General features: G+C 49.7%; 1 protein-coding gene across 1 annotated transcript; it reads left to right on the top strand.

The window, feature by feature from the left end:
* Nucleotides 1–10796: 10796 nt before the first annotated feature.
* LOC135821737 (uncharacterized) lies at nt 10797–12899 on the top strand. Its single transcript, XM_065334735.1, has one exon. The coding sequence runs from the start codon at nt 10797–10799 to the stop codon at nt 12897–12899; it is 2103 nt and encodes a 700-aa protein (XP_065190807.1).
* Nucleotides 12900–17896: the final 4997 nt, after the last annotated feature.

Raw genomic sequence — 17896 nt, 5'->3', positions numbered from 1 at the left:
AAGGAATACACACATCCACAGTACAAAAACACAACAAGAACGCTCAACAACTCCCTACTGCCTAGCACAGGCTCTCCCTCTTTAGTAGATAACTCTAGGCCATCAACAAGTTATCTTGTAACCAGACTAATCTTGTATTTAAACAGGACTTGCAGCTGAAGCCAAGGTGAAATACATGTACAAAATCATGTAGTCATTGTACATGTAGGCAGTCAGTAAAATAATGTTATCGCATGGTTGCGAGGGCCTGATGGCATTATTATTGCCCTGCCTAACCTCTCAGGGCAATACTACATGTATGCCATAAGGCCCGCAGCAACCATACGGTAACAAATTTAGCATTGTGGCCCACAGAGCAGACCATAGGCATAGGCCTGCTGTTGGAACTAGCCCAAAGGCCAACACATTATGACCACAATGTACATGTACATGTACATGTACATTGCTGGCAACTGAAATCCGACCCCCTGAGCTCTGCGCTCACATCGCAAAGACCGTGAACCCACCGCTCAGGGATCGGATTTCAGTTGCCAGCACTGTATATGTTATCATTATCAAAACAGGAAACATTCTAACATGGAAATTGTGGGCACAAGTTATGCGATCAAGTCCACCAACTAAACCAGATTTTGACCAGTCAGACGTGCACAATCTAGCACAAAACTGACAAGGACTACTGAGACATTCCATGGCATGAAAGTGAGCTTGAGCGCTGCTCGATGGCGCTAACTAACGGCCTTCCAACTTGGAAGGTTCATGGATAGTAGTGCTAATTCCAAAGAGGGGAAGGCGAGCGCCATCGAGCCAAGCACAAGCAACATTCCAAGGCTTCATGAGATTCTGGCCTGGTATGATGGCGGGACGGCAAGACCGGACAGAATGGTCAAACCACAATTCGACAACGCAAAGCAACAACCACCCAACTTGGGAGGCTCAATAAGAGTCAATATTATCAGAGATTGAAATATGAAGGGGAAGCTTCGCGAGGACGAATTGACACACAATTTCCATGTTACATTTTTTCCTTGGCTCACCATCTGAGTTCTTAAAACAGGAAAATTGAAGATATTTCTCCTACACCCTAACAAAAATTATGCTACAGCCCATCAGAGAGTAAATGTATTTTTTTAAATATTTATTACAACATCTCAAGACTCGGTGGAAACACCGGCCAATGTTAAGAGAGTGGGTGATTGCTAACCACGGCGATAAATAAAAGTAAGGGGAGGGAAAAAGAAAGAGTAGCAAAATGAACAGCAACAACAACTCCGTAAAGAAAGATAATGTCAAATAAAAACAGTGAAAAACACAGAGACGCAAAGGACATGTGGATAATGAGCTACTTATGTCGTAGTAAATAAGGGGCGGCACGGATCTTAAACAGGCGGAGTGAGGTCAGATCCTTAACTTCTCTGGGTGGAGTGAGCCAAACAGAAAGAGCAATAAAGAGAGGGGAGCGCAAAAGAGTGGATGAGTTACACTTAGGGAGTAAGAGCGATCTTCTAGTTCTTAGAGACGGGAACCAATTAAAACACATGAGATGAAGTGGGCACAACTCAAGCTTAATAGGATGGACAAGAGAAGCCAGGTGTGCACTGCGTCCATGTGATAACGGGGTTGTGTGAGCGATTTTATAAAGGGCGGATGATGAGAGCATGCGGGGTTGACGGAGGAGAATTTTAAGGATTTTCTTGTGGTGTATTCCAAGCTTTGCAGCATCGGAAGAGGATAATCCAACCCAAGACGTATCGGCATAATCAAATATTGGGCGAAGGTAGGCTAAATAAAAATGAAGCTTGCAAGAAAGTGGGAGGTAGGAGCAGTGGGGGGAGAGAATTCCTAAGGATTTACTTGATTTTTTACAGATATATTCGATGTGGGGTACCCAAGAGAGTGCAGAGTCAATCACAGTGCGAAGGTGTTTGTGAGAAGACACTATGTCAATTGGATTTGGAAAGTTGGCATGGATGAGGGTTGTGAACTCTGGCTGGGGCGGGAAGAGCATGATCTTTGTTTTTGATAGATTTGGGGAAAATCTCCAGGACGACATCCAGGAAAGAACTTCCTGAATGCCAGCACGCAAGTTGTTTTTCAGGACAGTGAGGGAAGCTGATGAGGTGAGAAGGGTCATGTCGTCAGCAAACAGAGACGTTCCAGGGAAGACTGCAGGTAAGTCGTTTACGTAAACAGTACTGAAAAACGGAGACAAAAAGGGCTGGCACGGCATCGTCATAGCAATAGACATGGCAACCACAATAAAACATAGCAGAATCATCATTTCAGTTGAAAAATTAACAATGCTACAACAAAGAGTTTCTTCATGTTTACATGTGTACGAGGAAGTCGTCAAATACAGTACTGCAAAGATTTGACGACTCCCTAGCCCTGGTGTGTAATTCTGAGCACAATTTTTCTTCTTCTTTTTCAGCTCCAGATATAATGTATATGTACAATGTAGCTGTATTATTCATTGCAAAACATTCCTGAAATTGTTGTGTTTGTTGTTCAAGCAAAGGTGTAGGCAGAGGACAGATGAGCCTGGAGCCTGCGTTTTGCGTGGCACAGGAAGACCACACACAGGCATTGTATCTGAATACAATACCGTACGCACGATGTTGAGTTGAATTTGTGCATTTTAAAATACATGTTTGTGATCACAGACTACAGTACATGTACCACAATCGAGCAGAACTGAATCCTATACACAAGCCGCTCTTTCGTCTAGGGGAGTTTTTATAGACTTCTTCTCACAACATCCAGGAGCGATCACAAAGCACACGACTGACGTTACTGGAGACATCCAAGAGCGATCACAGAATACAAGATTGACGTTTGCAGAAGTCTATAAAAACTCCCCTAGAATAGAGAGGGTCAGAACCGGGTGTAACACCCATATGGTTCAGATGGTCGCAACCGACCGGGGCTCTCCCAACCGTGGATGGTTGTAGAAAGGTCACTGTTTCCGAACACGGTTTCCTCCACCTTGTTTGATGCTGTCAAACCAATGCAGGGTCCTGGCAGAACCAGGCCAGCAGCACTGGGATGCAGGCCATGGCAGGAGTACAAGGACTAGACTGTCGGCTTCGGGGAATCCCCACGATTTCTACCGGCAAGACACAGACACAAGGGCAACGTAGTCATGCTTGCACGCAGATGTCTTGACAGAGACAGGCCCACCTGGCACCTGCCATGCCACCGCCGGCACCCTCAGTTGATGATTATAAAATTGATAATAATAATGATAATAATAGAGAGGTTCTGCATAAAGAATTATTATTTCGCCTCTGCTGATGACGAAACATGTGACGAAATTTGAGGCGCGAAAATTCAAACGCCGAAACTTTGAGTGGGCAATTTTCGCTGCTTTTTCAATGCTGCTTTTGATGAATTTCTACTAATTTGAGTCGTGAAGCGATGTCCGTGGCGTGGGTGGACTTCGAAGTAGGACATGGTGAATATAGGAGATGATTACGAGGAGTTGTTGTGTTGTTTCCTACTACTGGAATATGATGACGGAGACCTCGAGCAGGATGAATTGTGGTTTCTGGTAACTCTCTCTCCCTCTCTCTATCTCTATTTCTCTCTCTCTCTCTCTCTCTCTCTCTCTCTCTCTCTCTCTCTCTCTCTCTCTCTCTCTCTCTCTCTCTCTCTCTCTCTCTCTCTCCGCCATTCCTCTCGCCCCCCTCTCCCATGGTGCTTGCTGTGTACGCCGATCCCGAGACCCTTGGTCGGGAGAGTCCACTGCATCTCACCAGCGCAGCTCGTGTGCCGCCTACACACCCATTGTTGTTTTCTTGTTTTGTCTTCGTTTTGTCCCCCCCCCCCTTCTTCCGTACGTATGCGCAATGTGATTAAAAAAAATGGAATTCAGTATGCAGCAGACTGAGCTGCTCGAGGTATGCTTATCAGTCATGAAATTGTGCCCATGCGTCTGGATATCGCAAGTCTGGATGATGAGACGTGCATCAGGCGCTTCCGCTTAACTGGGCAGCAGCTGAAAGACGTATACTTTGCGTTGCAGGTGCCGCATAACTATAGATCTCCAGTTTGCCGGACCAAGTGGAGTGGTATGGAGGGTTTGCTGATTCTTCTCAGACGGCTGTGCTATCCCAGCCGGTTGTCTGACCTCTGTGAAGAATTTGGGCGTTCAAAGCCTGTGCTACCGCTAATTTTCAATACAATACTGATGTGGATGTGGCGTTGATGGGGCCACCTTCTCAATGATCCATTCACACAAGGATTCTTCAGCGCAGAGAGAGTTGCCACGTACTCCACAAAAATCATGGAGAATGTCGGCCCCGATCTCCATGTGTGAGGTTTTATTGATGGGACCGTGAGGCCAATATGCCGTCCTGTCAGAGACCAGCAACAATTTTACAACGGGCACAAACGAGTGCATGCCCTGAAGTACCAGGTGGTGGTCACACTTGACGGAATAATCGCACATCTCTTTGATCCCGGGGATGGGAGGAGGCAAGATGCTGGTGTCTTGGAAGAAAGTGGACTCCGGCAGCAGTTAGCTGCACATACATGTACATGTACATGTATGGACGAGTGCAGTATGCGCTGTATGGAGCCACAGCACCGATTGTCGCAGTATCTGCAGAAGGCTTTCCAGGGTGCAGCACTGACAGCTGCACAGCGTGATTTTAACACGCGGTTCAGCAACGTGAGAATACATGTAGCTGTGGAGTGGGCCTTTGGAGACATTTCTACACTCTGGGCCTATGTCGACATGAAGAAACAGCAGAAGATGTTGCTTCAGCCAGTGGCTTTCTACTACTATGTCGCAACACCTTTTACAAATGAAATCATACAATTGCACGCTATGGGAACAAAACCAGCAAGTAAGTAACTTCTTCGGAGTCGGCCCTCCCAGTTTGAACGAGTATTTGCAATGATGAGCTACTCAACCAGCGGGCAGAACTGTTTCGTCCTTTTCGTCCCAGTATGAGCTACATGTATATATAAATCAGGGTTCTAGCCAGGTAAAAATAGTAGGGGGGGGGGGGAGAGGCGGGCGTGGGAAACAGTTACCCTGTATCCCATTTTTCCACTTTCCAATTATTATTGTCTTGCTACGCTAAATGCAACGTATGTGGCGAATCCCCGACTCCGCCCCATACAAATGTGCCTTTACAAACCATCTAATGGTGACGTTCGGCTGCATTTTCGTTGAATTGCATGAAAATCACGAAAATCGGAAAATGAGTAGGGGGGCGGGCAATGAGTAGGGGGAGGGGGGGGGGCGCTGCGCCCCCTATCCCCCCTTTGGCTAGAACCCTGTATAAATCATTCACTGTATGATTACACTGCACTTGTAGTTTATCCGAACACAACACACACAGTGTCTAGGTGTGCTGCTATGTAAATACAATCATTGTGAAACTTCTGAATGTACCAGTGAACATTATCTGGTAAAGCTGCTGCCTGAATGTACCTGTGGAGAACATGCATGCACAGTCATCCTATTGCTTGCACAGCCATTATTATAATTACTGCAGTAACAGAACAGCATAAGCATGGCTGCTGTCTTGAGTTATGAATATCTTGCCATACTTCCATGGCTACCACCACGGCTTTTGGAATGGAACACTTAACATAATATCTGCATAATGGAGATGAAAGTTGGAGCATATAGGGAGATGGGCTAAGCAGAGAGAAACAAATGAGGCATGCAGTTCTGTATTTTAGTTCTATGTGGAATGAAGACTGCTGTGTGAAAAGAATATAAATTCTGTAAACGGCAGTTCCTCTTTGAGTTTTACTTCTTCACTGCTTCCATCATTGTCTTCAGCAAATCCATCATCATGTTCCTCTCTTGGCGTGAGTCTTCTCTGTCTGTCTTCTCTCGATCTTGCCGTTCCTCCCGGTCTTTGCCATCCTTTCTTGTCCTTGCCTCCCTCTCCCGTTGCGACTCCTGCAGCTCCTCCTTCCTTGTCTCTGCGTAAACCTCCAAACGCTACTTCTCCAAGTCTAATTATTATTTCTCGAAAGCACGCTCTTTCTCCAGTTCGGTCTAGGCCTCATACTTCTTCTCTATGTAATCAATAAGGCTATCCAAAAAATTGGCCGGCCCTCCGCTTCTTGCCATTCGCTGCAGGTTTAGTTGTAGCAGGGCTGGCACTTTGTTGGAAAAGGTTTCGCACGCGTCATCCCGCATTTGAATTGCATGATCCCTTTCTGTCGCTGCGGCTTGTGCTGACCTCTCTTGGGCCAATTCTCTCTCAGTGTAGAGGTCCTTCAGCTCTGTCAACAGCTGGTCTTTCTCCGTGTACTGCTTGGCTGATTCGGTTCTGCAAAACAGAAATGCACATGGAACGAACGGAATTGAGGGCAAATCAGATATTCATCATCTGTCATTGCATGGACTGTTGGAGATACATACTTCCTCCGCGTCATCGAAATTGTCGCAGTTTGACTTTTGATATAAAACGGGGTATTTACTCACCAGCACTCGTACCACAGGTAAGGAATTGGACATAGGCGATGGTCATCAGTATAGGGTGACGGCAAAGTTCTATTTTCTGTTATTGGAAGCTGGAATTTTTGAAATAGATACAATTTCCTCGCTGATGTCGCTGCGATGGTAATTTCGACTCGGTGAGATCAGTCAGGCATTGCAGCCTGCACATTTCTCGTGCTTATGGCCGTTCACTCAAGCCTCATCACTGTTTTACCTTAGCTGGGGTGAGAATGACTTCGTGGAATAAGTGGCAGCGCTTGGAGAAACATCGAGGGGTCAGCAAACTAAATGCCTGCAACAGCGATAAAATTTGTCGCTCTGGCTGAGACACTCAGTACATGATTGTACCTGCAAGAGCCGTGTAGACTCTACATGTAGTGCTAGTGATGCACGCGCAGGTGCCATACCATGGTATACCAGTGAATCAGGGCCGGGCAGTGTTGCTGAAAAAGAGGGCGCGCTGGACATGATAGTACATTTACCTGCATGAGCTGTGACCACACAGCTAAAATAAATGGGCATGCCACGGCTAAAAAAAGTTCATTTCAAGATCGAGGTGATTCTGCCGACGGTAATCAACCGACCTCGCAACGATCGTGTATTCTTACTAGGCTTCGTTGGTGGTGAAGTAGAAATCATCCAGAGCTAGCAGACGACAAGCATAGCAGCTCTTGTCCTGTGGAGAAAGTCAAAGCGTTTGAGATGAGGCGCGACCAACTTTCAACCTTCCTTGAAATATTTCGGAACGATATTTTTGCGTCCATTGACATCAGCGACGACGAGGACTTCATTTCTGCATGAAAACTCTCAGTCCAACTGTCCTGGAACGTTACTCTAGGCTTCAGACTATCATACTGTGTAATAAGTTTTGAATGGCTTAGCTTATGGAGTTGTCAGTAACAAGTGACAAGTCACTAGTGAAACTGCGACAATTTCGATGACGCGGAGGAAGTAGTTATTATAATTTTTAAGGAATTGCCTCACCAGAGGGTCTCACCATAGAAACCTACCACGCCATGCCGTCCTCTAAGTTTTTCAGTATCTGTGCCATCTTAGCTGAAAGGTCTTCTATTGCTCCTACATGAAATGTTTACTATTGTTTATGAATCACCAGCAGCCATTTCTTGACACACATCACAATGCACCAAAACGCAATAACACATTGTAATCTTACTGTCGCTTCTTCCAGGCGTCGCCTTTGCTGTCTCTCACTCCTTTCTTGTTGCCGGAGCCAAATCGGGATGGATCTTGCGCGAAAGGATGCGGGTGAGAGCGCAGCTGCCGAAGCAGGATGAGATCCATCTCCATAGTGTATTGGAGGCGCTGGCATTAGGCATTGGCGGATAATGCTCGAAAAGGTGGCAGATTCTGCTCGAAAAGCAGTGAAATTGGCAGAACCATACAAACCTTATGGCGGGCAATTCCACGAATTCTGCTCCATTTCTTTAACCACATACCAAACATGCATGAAACTTACCAGAAAAAGTACCGAATTCTGCCAATTTTTCTGCCGCCATTATCCACGTACATGTATGGCTAGCTGGCATTTCGTCGTGCTGGATAGAGTTCGTCCGGAGGAGACGCCACATCCATCACCTGAAGTGTCACTTGGGACTTGATGTACTTGAGATGGGAGTGACCGGAACTGGCGCTTGCACGACGGGAGTCTCCAGCGGATCCACACCATCATCTTCCATCACCATGCGCCGTCCAAGACCTTCCATCGTAAGCTGAAGCTACCACACTGAACGACGTGCCACGGAGATAGAAACTAAAATCGACTCAGATCAAAGCAAGACTGTACGTAGAAAAGGTACTAGTATCCGGAGTGAAGCAAAAGTGCAACGAAAAATTTGTTCGCTGAGCATTTGGGTTTCGCGCCTACTGCGACGAATATTCGTCCGCTTTTTCGCTGCGCGCTCATGGTGACGAAAAAATGCAACGAAATTCATTATGCAGAATCTCTCTTTTGAGTTTGAGAAGATGCTCCCTGTCCCTGTACTACTAGTACTAGGCCTATGAGGCTATGGCTGTAGTGTACAGTAAGATCGGGCGCCGAAGAACACCTCGCCGAAGAACACCCAGGCTGGAAAACCGGCAAAATTTAAGAACAGTCCAGGCTAGAATTATCAGATTTAAGAACACTTTTAAAATTTGGAACATTGTACATGTATGGGAGGTGAGTACATGTCATGTACACGTGTAAACAGTAACTGCTACATGTACAGTCATTCCCATTTACGACACCCACTAGGTTAGAAGTACTACATTGCACTACATGTACATAAGGCTAGAATCAAAAAAGAACTTTCCTAGGCTGCGCTCGAGCCCCTGCGTTCTTCGGCGCCCGATCTTACTGTAGTCGAGGTTGCAGGTTGGTGATGTCCCAACGCGGCCCCTGCCCTGGCCTAGGCCATGGGGCATGGTACTGACATCTGTACATCATACATCATCATTGAGCGCGTGTATGCATGCTCTTTAGGCTAGTTTAGCTTTGGCTTGAGTGCACACGGGAAACACATTCCAGTCACTCATGCCTGACTCATACTTCATAGCAGGGCTAGGGAGTAGTAAAATCCCTGCTTCATAGTCATACTCCACCAGTCACCAGTGCCGCTGTTCATCCAGCCCTTGCTGCTACCGCGGCGCGGTCTGGATTGCATGTCGGAGTTTCCGGTGAGATATAACTATGTCTAGCCCTCGCGATTTACGCGATTTCATGCTCGAACACAGCAATTTTTAAAGTTAAATATTCTAATGAAGCTGTACTTGATGCAGCTCATCCAAGGCCCTTTCAGGCCTTTTTTCATGCTCGAACAAGAAGTGCCTTGGATATTTTTTTCTCTTGCTGTCTTAGACTCTTGGCGATGGAGAAGCTTCTAGAGTCTTTGCGTGACGATGATCAGGCGGCTCGCCGCCTTGCCCACGTGCTGGCCGATGCGGTCGAAACACAGAGCCGTGGATGCGGGAGTGTGGTGACACCCCAAGATGGGCCGGGTGCTTCGAGTGTCGTGCGTCCACGCGAGTCACGCCGTGACTTTGGGTCGTGTGATGTTTCTGGCGCAGCCAGGGCACGAGTGGCTGGTGGATCCAGCCCGGCACCTTGTTGGCGCCATAGTGCGTCCTTGAATGTGACGAGCACTAAGCGGCCTAAACGGTCTCGCGACCTACTGGGCCTATGTGCCTACGAGTCGGACACTGTTGGCAGTGCCTCCGAGTGTGAGTCGGACTGTTCTCAGTCCAAGACATACTCCAACTCCGATGTCGATGAGAGTGCGCACTACTCTAGTTCTAGCCAGAGCTCAAGTGCTAGTTCTAGTAGTGCCGACTCGGAGTCCTCAGATCAGGACAGTGTTGCTTGCCACCAGATCGGGCGTAGCAAGCGGGCCAAACGGTCCCACTCACATCCACCACCTGTGGAGCGGTCGGTGTTTGACCCATCTGTATTGCCAGATGCCACTGGGGTACGGGTCGCGCCGGAGGTCGCGGATTACCTCGGGAAGCACGTAAGGCATCGCCTTGAGTTTGATGCACATAAGCGCCTGGTTGCGCAGTGCCCGCGGCCCTCTAATGTACCCAGTGTTGCCACACCTCGTCGTGATGATTTTGTGGGTAAACGGCGGGATACGGGCAAGCAGTCCCGTGCACCTGACCCAGACCGTTTTCTGTGGACTGTTCAGGACGAGGTTTTGGACACGGTCGGACCGCTGTGTGCTCTTTATTCGAGAGCCTTGTCAGCTGAACAGACAGGCACGGCCTTGTCTCCAGCTGACGTCATTATGTCTGTCCAGCAGACATTGGTGCTGGTGGGTCACGCCAGTGAACATATTTCACAGGAGCGCCGTTACAAACTGCTCCGGCAGCATGAGCCAGCTGCTGTGTCTGTTCTACGATCAGCAGATTTGTCTGTTTCCGGCTCCAACCTCTTTGGTCCAGAATTTCTGAAGTTAATGCGGTCGCAGGCCAAGGAGGTGAAAGCATTTCAGGAGCTGAGCTCTTCTCTGAATCGCCGCAAGCGCCCGTTTAGAAACTCACGCTCCAGTTCCTCGCACCCAGTCCGCTCGTCCAGTGCACCGGCTTCTGCCTCTGCTAAGTCTCTTTTTCGGGAGGCTCCCGGCCCCAGCCGCAACTACTACCGCGGCACAGATCGCTACCGGGGTTCGGGTCACGGAGCCGGCACCACACCCCGCCACTTCCGACAGCAGTCGCAGACACACCACCAGCCGCAGAGGCAGCAGCGTCTCGGCCGGGGATCGGGATGAGCCCCGCTTTCCATCCTCATCCAGCTTGTTCCGCGGACGATTTCCGTCATTTTATTCATTCCTACACTATGCTGCCACTTCATCTCCCGCTTCCACCTCGTTCCAAGCTGTCCACTCTCCCTCAAGCGGGTCGGCTCCAGTACTTTCAGGCGTCATGGCACACTCTGACGACGGACCCTTGGGTGCTGGAGACCGTCGCTGGTTACCGCCTGGATCTGCTGTCTCCTCCGACTCAGCCGTCCGAACCACATCCTCACCGGTTGGACGTCTCTCTGACTCAGAAGCTAGACGAGGAGGTGTGCGAGATGGTTGCCAAGGGCGCCATTACGCAGATTCCGGAGCGGGAAAAGGGATTTCTCAGTCCATTTTTCGCTGTGCCGAAGGCGGATTCCATCAAAATCCGGCCGATTATCGACCTCCGAGCCCTGAACGACTGTCTGCAGTATCACCACTTCATGATGGAGTCATTGAAGACAGTGGCGGATCTCCTGCAGCCCGGCGATGTGATGATCAAGATAGATTTGAGAGATGCTTATTTCTCCATTCCAGTGGCTCGATCGTCTCGTCGTTTTCTCCAGTTTCGGTGGCATCACCGGCTTTACCGGTTCAACTGCCTACCGTTCGGCCTGAGCAGTGCTCCCAGAGTCTTCACCAAAACTCTGCATCCTCTGGTGACGATGGCACGTTCACTCGGCGTCCGACTGGTGATTTACCTCGACGACTTATTAATCATGGCACAGACAACGTCCAACCTGTTTCGCCATGTTGCTACCATTCTTCATCTGCTGATCGGTCTTGGGTTCAACATCAACTGGAAGAAGTCGCATCTGATTCCCACCAGGCAGATACAGTACCTGGGTATTCAGGTCAACTCCGTCACCATGGAGTTCTCATTGCCAGACACGAAAGCAGCCAAGCTTCAGCAACACTGTGCACGACTGCTGACTGCTCACACCGTATCTCTTCGGGACATTGCATCGATTGTGGGCTTGCTGGTGTCCACTATGGTTGCCGTGGCTCCTGCTCCACTTCACTATCGTCGCCTGCTGTGTTTGAAGAACACGTTCCTACGACAGGGTCGCCCCTACACTTACCAGCTTGCCCTCAGCCCCGAGTGCCATGCCGAGCTTCAATGGTGGATTCGGCATCTCCAGCTGTGGAATGGGCGACCCGTGCGCATTTCCGAGCCGGACCTAGTCATCCAGTCCGATGCATCCAGTGCGGGTCGTTCGGGGTGGGGTGCATGTTGCGGCAATGTCACCACCGGCGGCCGATGGACTTCTGCCGAGAAGCAGCTTCACATCAATGCCCTGGAACTGCTCGCAGCCCAGTATGCTGTCCAGTCCCTAGCGCCTTCTCTCTACCGGGGCAGCATTCTCCTGCAGCTCGACAACAGTGTGGCTGTTGCCTGTTTGCTCCGCAAGGGCAGCAATGCATCACCGACCTTAGACAGGATAGCCGCCACTCTGTGGGAGTGGTGTCTGCTCCGAGATATCACTTTGATTCCACAATATCTACCTGGTGCCGTGAATACAGTTGCCGATTATCACTCTCGCCATCACACCGATGCCAGCGACTGGATGCTCAACAGGTCAGTTTTCCAGGATCTCCAAATCATGTGGCCGAGTACCTGCGACCTGTTTGCATCTCGCACGAATTCTCAACTGCCCACGTATGTCAGTTGGCGCCCCGACCCATACGCACACCGCCTGAATGCCTTCAGTCTCGACTGGTCCTGCCTGCAAGCCTATGCCTTCCCTCCAATCTGTCTGATTGGCAAATGCCTGGCCAGAATTGTTCTACAGGAGGTCCCATCCATCGTCATGGTCACTCCGCTTTGGCCCGGTCAGGCTTGGTTTCCGGCTCTCTTAGCCCTAGTGGTAGACGTTCCGCGAGTGCTGCCAGCCTCTCCAGTCTTGTTGACGGGTCCAGATCACGAAGTTCACCCGTTGGTACAGTCCGGTCACCTCACCCTGGTCGCATGGAAACTCTCCGGGCTAGCTACAGCCGCCGCGGAGTTTCGGGCGACACTGCCAACCTACTCTTGGCGTCATGGCGTTCCGGCACCGAACGTGTGTATCAGTCGGCATGGAACAAATGGTGTGATTGGTGTCGCACACGGCAAATCGATTCCATGGATGCTCCTCTCGCAGAGGTCCTTAACTTTCTGACCTCCCAATTCCGTCTGGGCCGACAGTACCGTACGCTAGGGTGTTACCGGTCAGCCTTGTCTATGACGCTTCCTCCCATCGATGGCGTTGTGGTAGGTCAGCATCCCCTGGTGTCTCGTCTGCTCAAGGGTGCATACCAGTCCCGTCCGCCGCAGCCGCGCTATGGCAGCACGTGGAATGTACAGGCAGTCCTGGATCGGTTTCGGAACATGTCCTCCACGCCTGAGTCTCTCAAAGCACTGACTCTGCGGTTGACTATGCTGCTGGCTCTGACGGGTGCTCGGCGTTGCTCTGAGCTGCAGAAGCTCGATGTTCGTTTCATGGACATTACTGTCCATGCTGCTTCATTTGGGATTCCCACTCTTACCAAGAATCAGCGCGTCGGTGATCCAGCCAAGCAGTTTGTCTTCCCTGCTTACCCTCAGCACCCTCAGTTGTGTGTGGTGGATGCTCTGCGGCAGTATTCTGCTCGCACAGAGGGTTTCCGGCCGGCTGCCGCAACATCTGCTAACCCTCTGCTGCTGTCGTTCCGCCGTCCTCACAAGCCGGTCTCACCGAGCACCATTGCCAGGTGGCTCCTCACTTCCATGTCGGATGCTGGTGTGGATACCACTGTTTTCAAGGCGCATTCCACACGTAGTGCTGCTACCTCCGCTGCCCGTCGGAAGGGCGCCTCTGTACCCGAAATCCTCAGGGCCGCCGACTGGGCGCAATCCTCTACATTCCAGAGGTTTTATTCTCGTGATGTTCCACCCTCCTCCTCTGATGGCACCACCTTCAGTGCGGCTGTCCTTGGCTGACAGTCTGTTTTCCGCCGCTCATGATTACGGCCGATAGGGGCACCAGTATTTCCACTCTGGAGTTTGCATTGTCCGTTCTGCATAGTTGGCAATGCTAAGTTGTATTTCATTCAAGTTGGTATCTACTCCTCTCGCCGTTCCGTGCGTACAGTTTTCTGATAATTCCATCTGTTCTATCATTGGCCTGTGCCATAGTGTGGGCTGATTATGCTAGTTGATCATGCCAACCACTTTTTTCCAGAAATTTGTCTGGTTCCTTGTATGGCCGGTGTGATAGTTTCTTGTTTCCGCTCCAGGTGCGGAAACGACTTTAAACAAGACATAGTTATATCTCACCGGAAACTCCGACATGCAATTTCCCATTTCACAAGCAATGGAAAATAGACCAATCCCGAAAAGATTGTCTGGGTTCGAAAGGGGGCATGTCAACTGAGAGTACACTGTACAACACATACATGGCACTACCTGATCAGCATGCGGCACAGGACGTGTTTGATAGTTCGCGTGTGAATGCAAGGGTAAGTACACGGTTTTCTCGTTAGTTGCATGCAAGAGAGACGATGCGACAGAAAGCAAAGCCCTTTGTAGTTTCTCTCTCGCACTGGTAATGGTCTGCTGTTGGAGTGGAAATGCTAAGACATAATCCTTGTTTCGCTCTTCTGTGTAGTGTGAAGAGGTCAATGAACATGTAGAGCTCACTTTGATGAAGTAGGCAAGGCTATGAGCGCTGTGGCTCAAAGCGATAGGCCCTAAATCTTACGAGATATTTCGAGTGCTATTGTTTGTTGCGAGCGCTTCGTCTTCGATGAGTCCTGCCTCTTTCCTGGCAGCTGCCCTCCAATAGGATCAACCACGAAGTGACTGTACTCATCTGCAGCCGATCAATGTTGTATTGCACAAGAAGATATCGTTTTCGCCAAGCCAGAGTGCCCCGCCAAAGACCATCGCCGTGTCACACCGTCGGAACGAGTTCATGATGAGAAACATCATTCGCGCGAGCGTGATGAAGAACTATTTCGAAAGACAACATAGTCTTTACCACCGGGACGACAACTATGTGCACGTCCTGCAAGGGGAGAATGTCACCAGCGACATCAACGAAGACAACGGCAGTATTTCGGAAACCTGGAGTCAGCGGAGGTCGTCAAGCTCCTCCGCGACCCGGTACATGTACAGTATAGGTGACATGTCGACACGAGCGTGCGGAAACACAGCATACACTGTAGTAATGTTGCGAGAGTTTGCGGAAGGAGTCCAAGTCGGGAAATCCATCAGATCCAAAAGCTACCTGTAGGTGGGCGATGAGACTCCAGCTTCAGACTACAACAGTCAGGACTTGTAAATAGTTGAACTTTGTGAAGCAGCAGATCGAGAAGTTAGCTGAAATCGTAGCTGTTGCAGTATGTCGGCGCTATGTAGCTTGCATGGCCTGCTCTAGACATTCAACTCAGCCCGGTCAGAGTGTACCTGGCGCATGTAGGCCAGGCGGGTCAAGTCGGGTCAGATCATCCTGCAGAAAAACAACCAAAGAGCCTGCTCAAAACGCAGGAAAACAGAAAGGCGAATTTATTACCGGAAATCGGAAATTTTAGAGAACAAGGCGAACTATCAAAGTCCGCAAACGTAGAAGGTAAACGACATTATGTGAAGAATGCAAAGCAGTAACATAATAGAGCACTGGGGGGGGGGGGGGGGCTGCAGCACCTTGTGGAGTGGCTGCTTGCTGCGACTGAATCACCTGCATGGCCAAGCCGACTGGCATCTGCTGCACCATCTGCTGAAAGGCTTCAGCAAACTGGAGAACTGTTGACCCAGAGCTGCTGCTGCCGCTGCTGCTGGGTGTGTGGGCCAGGTCCCTCCGTTCAGACGAAGTTGACGTTGCAGTCGTAGTGCGCCGAGTCACCTCAGAATGCCATGCAGCCATAGTCTTGTCGTAGTTAAAGCAGTGAATTCTTACCTTTCAACCACGCATCGCAACCAAATCCACCGCCGCTCGTCTTCCTTTGGAAATGCGTCTTGCACAAAGCGCATGACATGGATAGACTGCCATGGTCGTAGTCCAGCCAGGGTTGACCTTTCTTCCAAGAGTCTTGGAAAGCGTGAGTTTTTTTCTCTTCGCTGCGGGCTCCATCGTCCAAATCACCAGTCGGCTGAAAACTTGCAACTGTGTCAAAAGCTATAGCCAAAGTTACGCTTTTGACTACCTGCCCCATCGACTTCCTGCGTGATGTCCTGACTTCCTGCTCGCCGCTGGCCAGATCGCGCTCGAACCAGTTGACCCGGCCCAGTTGACCCTAGCCGAGTTTCTGTCGCTTGGAGACTGTAGTCTGTAGTGTGTAGATCTACAGTGGTACGGTTGCGCTAGATTTGCAACAGATGGGGTCCGCGAGTCGTAAAATACGGGTATTTTAGGAATCCATTGTCAGTTTGAGACATTTTTCAGCCGGGTCAGACTGGACCCGGTGTTATCTGTTCAGCCAGGTCGTGCAGTTCCCCAGCCGGGCGCGTGACCCGGCTGACCCGGCTCTCCAGCAGGCCCTGGGACTCGTCAAGCTCCTCCGCGACCCGGTACATGTACAGTATAGGTGACATGTCGACACGAGCGTGCGGAAACACAGCATACACTGTAGTAATGTTGCGAGAGTTTGCGGAAGGAGTCCAAGTCGGGAAATCCATCAGATCCAAAAGCTACCTGTAGGTGGGCAATGAGACTCCAGCTTCAGACTACAACAGTCAGGACTTGTAAATAGTTGAACTTTGTGAAGCAGCAGATCGAGAAGTTAGCTGAAATCGTAGCTGTTGCAGTATGTCGGCGCTATGTAGCTTGCATTTTTTACGGAGAGTCGATCGCCACGCGAATGTTTCTCTCCTCACCGAGAGCTATCTGGCCTCCAAACTCCGTCAGGGTCTGCCTAAGGTACCGAAGGTCCTTTGACTAGCTGCTGGCAGGACTCCATCAAATCCTTTAGCTTCAGCTCGGCGAGCAAAAGTCTCTCTCTCCTCCGCCATGAGCTGACACACACAAACGGAATACAAAACGATGCACTTATCACGTGCTGGCTTTCACGCGTGCCCCCTTTCACGAACCCAGACAATCTTTTCGGGATTGGTCTATTGTGTAGTGAAGTGGGAATTGTATAAGGAGTTGGAGGTGAGATATAACTATGTCCCTCCCACCCACCTCGTTTGGGTGTTCTCCATGAAAATAGGCCTGAAAGGGCCTTGGATGAGCTGCATCAAGTACAGCTTCATTAGAATATTTAACTTTAAAAATTGCTGTGTTCGAGCATGAAATCGCGTAAATCGCGAGGGCTAGACATAGTTATATCTCACCGGAAACTCCGACATGCAATTCTCACTTCACTACACAATTTTCCATTGCTTGTGAAATGGGAAATTCAACGGCCCTCGTACTCGTCCGGGAACCTGTAGGCTGTACCATGTGTACGTAGATCTACGTACATGTACGTCTAGTCTTGGCAGCCGGAAGATAAGGGTGCTTGCCCACCTGGGGAATACCCCCACTAAAATGGTTCCGTTGAGTTTTTACTTGGCGCTCAACTGACTCTGATCTGTCACCTGGTTCGCGGTGCACCGGTGTAGACAGACAGACGGTCACCATGGTCACGAACAGTAGATTTGGTAGAACTAGAACTCTACTATTAGCGAGGTTTTGCATTCCGAAATTCGGCAAAAAGATTCGGCACGCGGGAGCGAGGTCGAAAATGCACACGAAGATTCGGCGTGTTTGTTCGGAAAAAGCTCACTTTGCCGAAAATATTTTTCGGATGCATTTTCTTGTAGAAGGGCGCTAGCGCGTGACTTATTCAAAGAGGTTTCTTATCTCGGCATCGCTTGGCAGGCGTCTTTGGCGACATAGCATCGTCAGCTACCTCTGATTGCTCATCTCCACTGCCTGTCTACTCTCTTTCGCCTGAAAAGACTATGGCGACACGCATAAAATTTGACTTGGCCATGGAGTTGGTTTTTCTGAGGCGACTGAGGAGGCAGGTTTGGCCCTAGACTCTTTGGGCGATCAAAGTTCGATGGAATCAGCAAGAAAAGGAGCACGGGACAGGACGTTGCTGATGCTGGGGCTCACGAAATGAAAACACATCATTTTCGACTTGCAAAACAAACGTTGGTGCGAAAATTCGACATTTTGATGTTCGACAAATGACCGAAGAACGCTGTACC

This window comes from Sycon ciliatum, chromosome 7 (genome assembly GCF_964019385.1).
Source record: "Sycon ciliatum chromosome 7, ocSycCili1.1, whole genome shotgun sequence".
In the NCBI taxonomy this organism is placed as follows: domain Eukaryota; kingdom Metazoa; phylum Porifera; class Calcarea; order Leucosolenida; family Sycettidae; genus Sycon; species Sycon ciliatum.
This window is presented reverse-complemented; position numbering and strand designations above follow the sequence as displayed.

Coding starts and splice junctions, on each gene's coding strand:
- LOC135821737 (XM_065334735.1), top strand. CDS start 10,797: ATGCTGCCACTTCATCTCCCGCTTCCACCTCGTTCCAAGCTGTCCACT.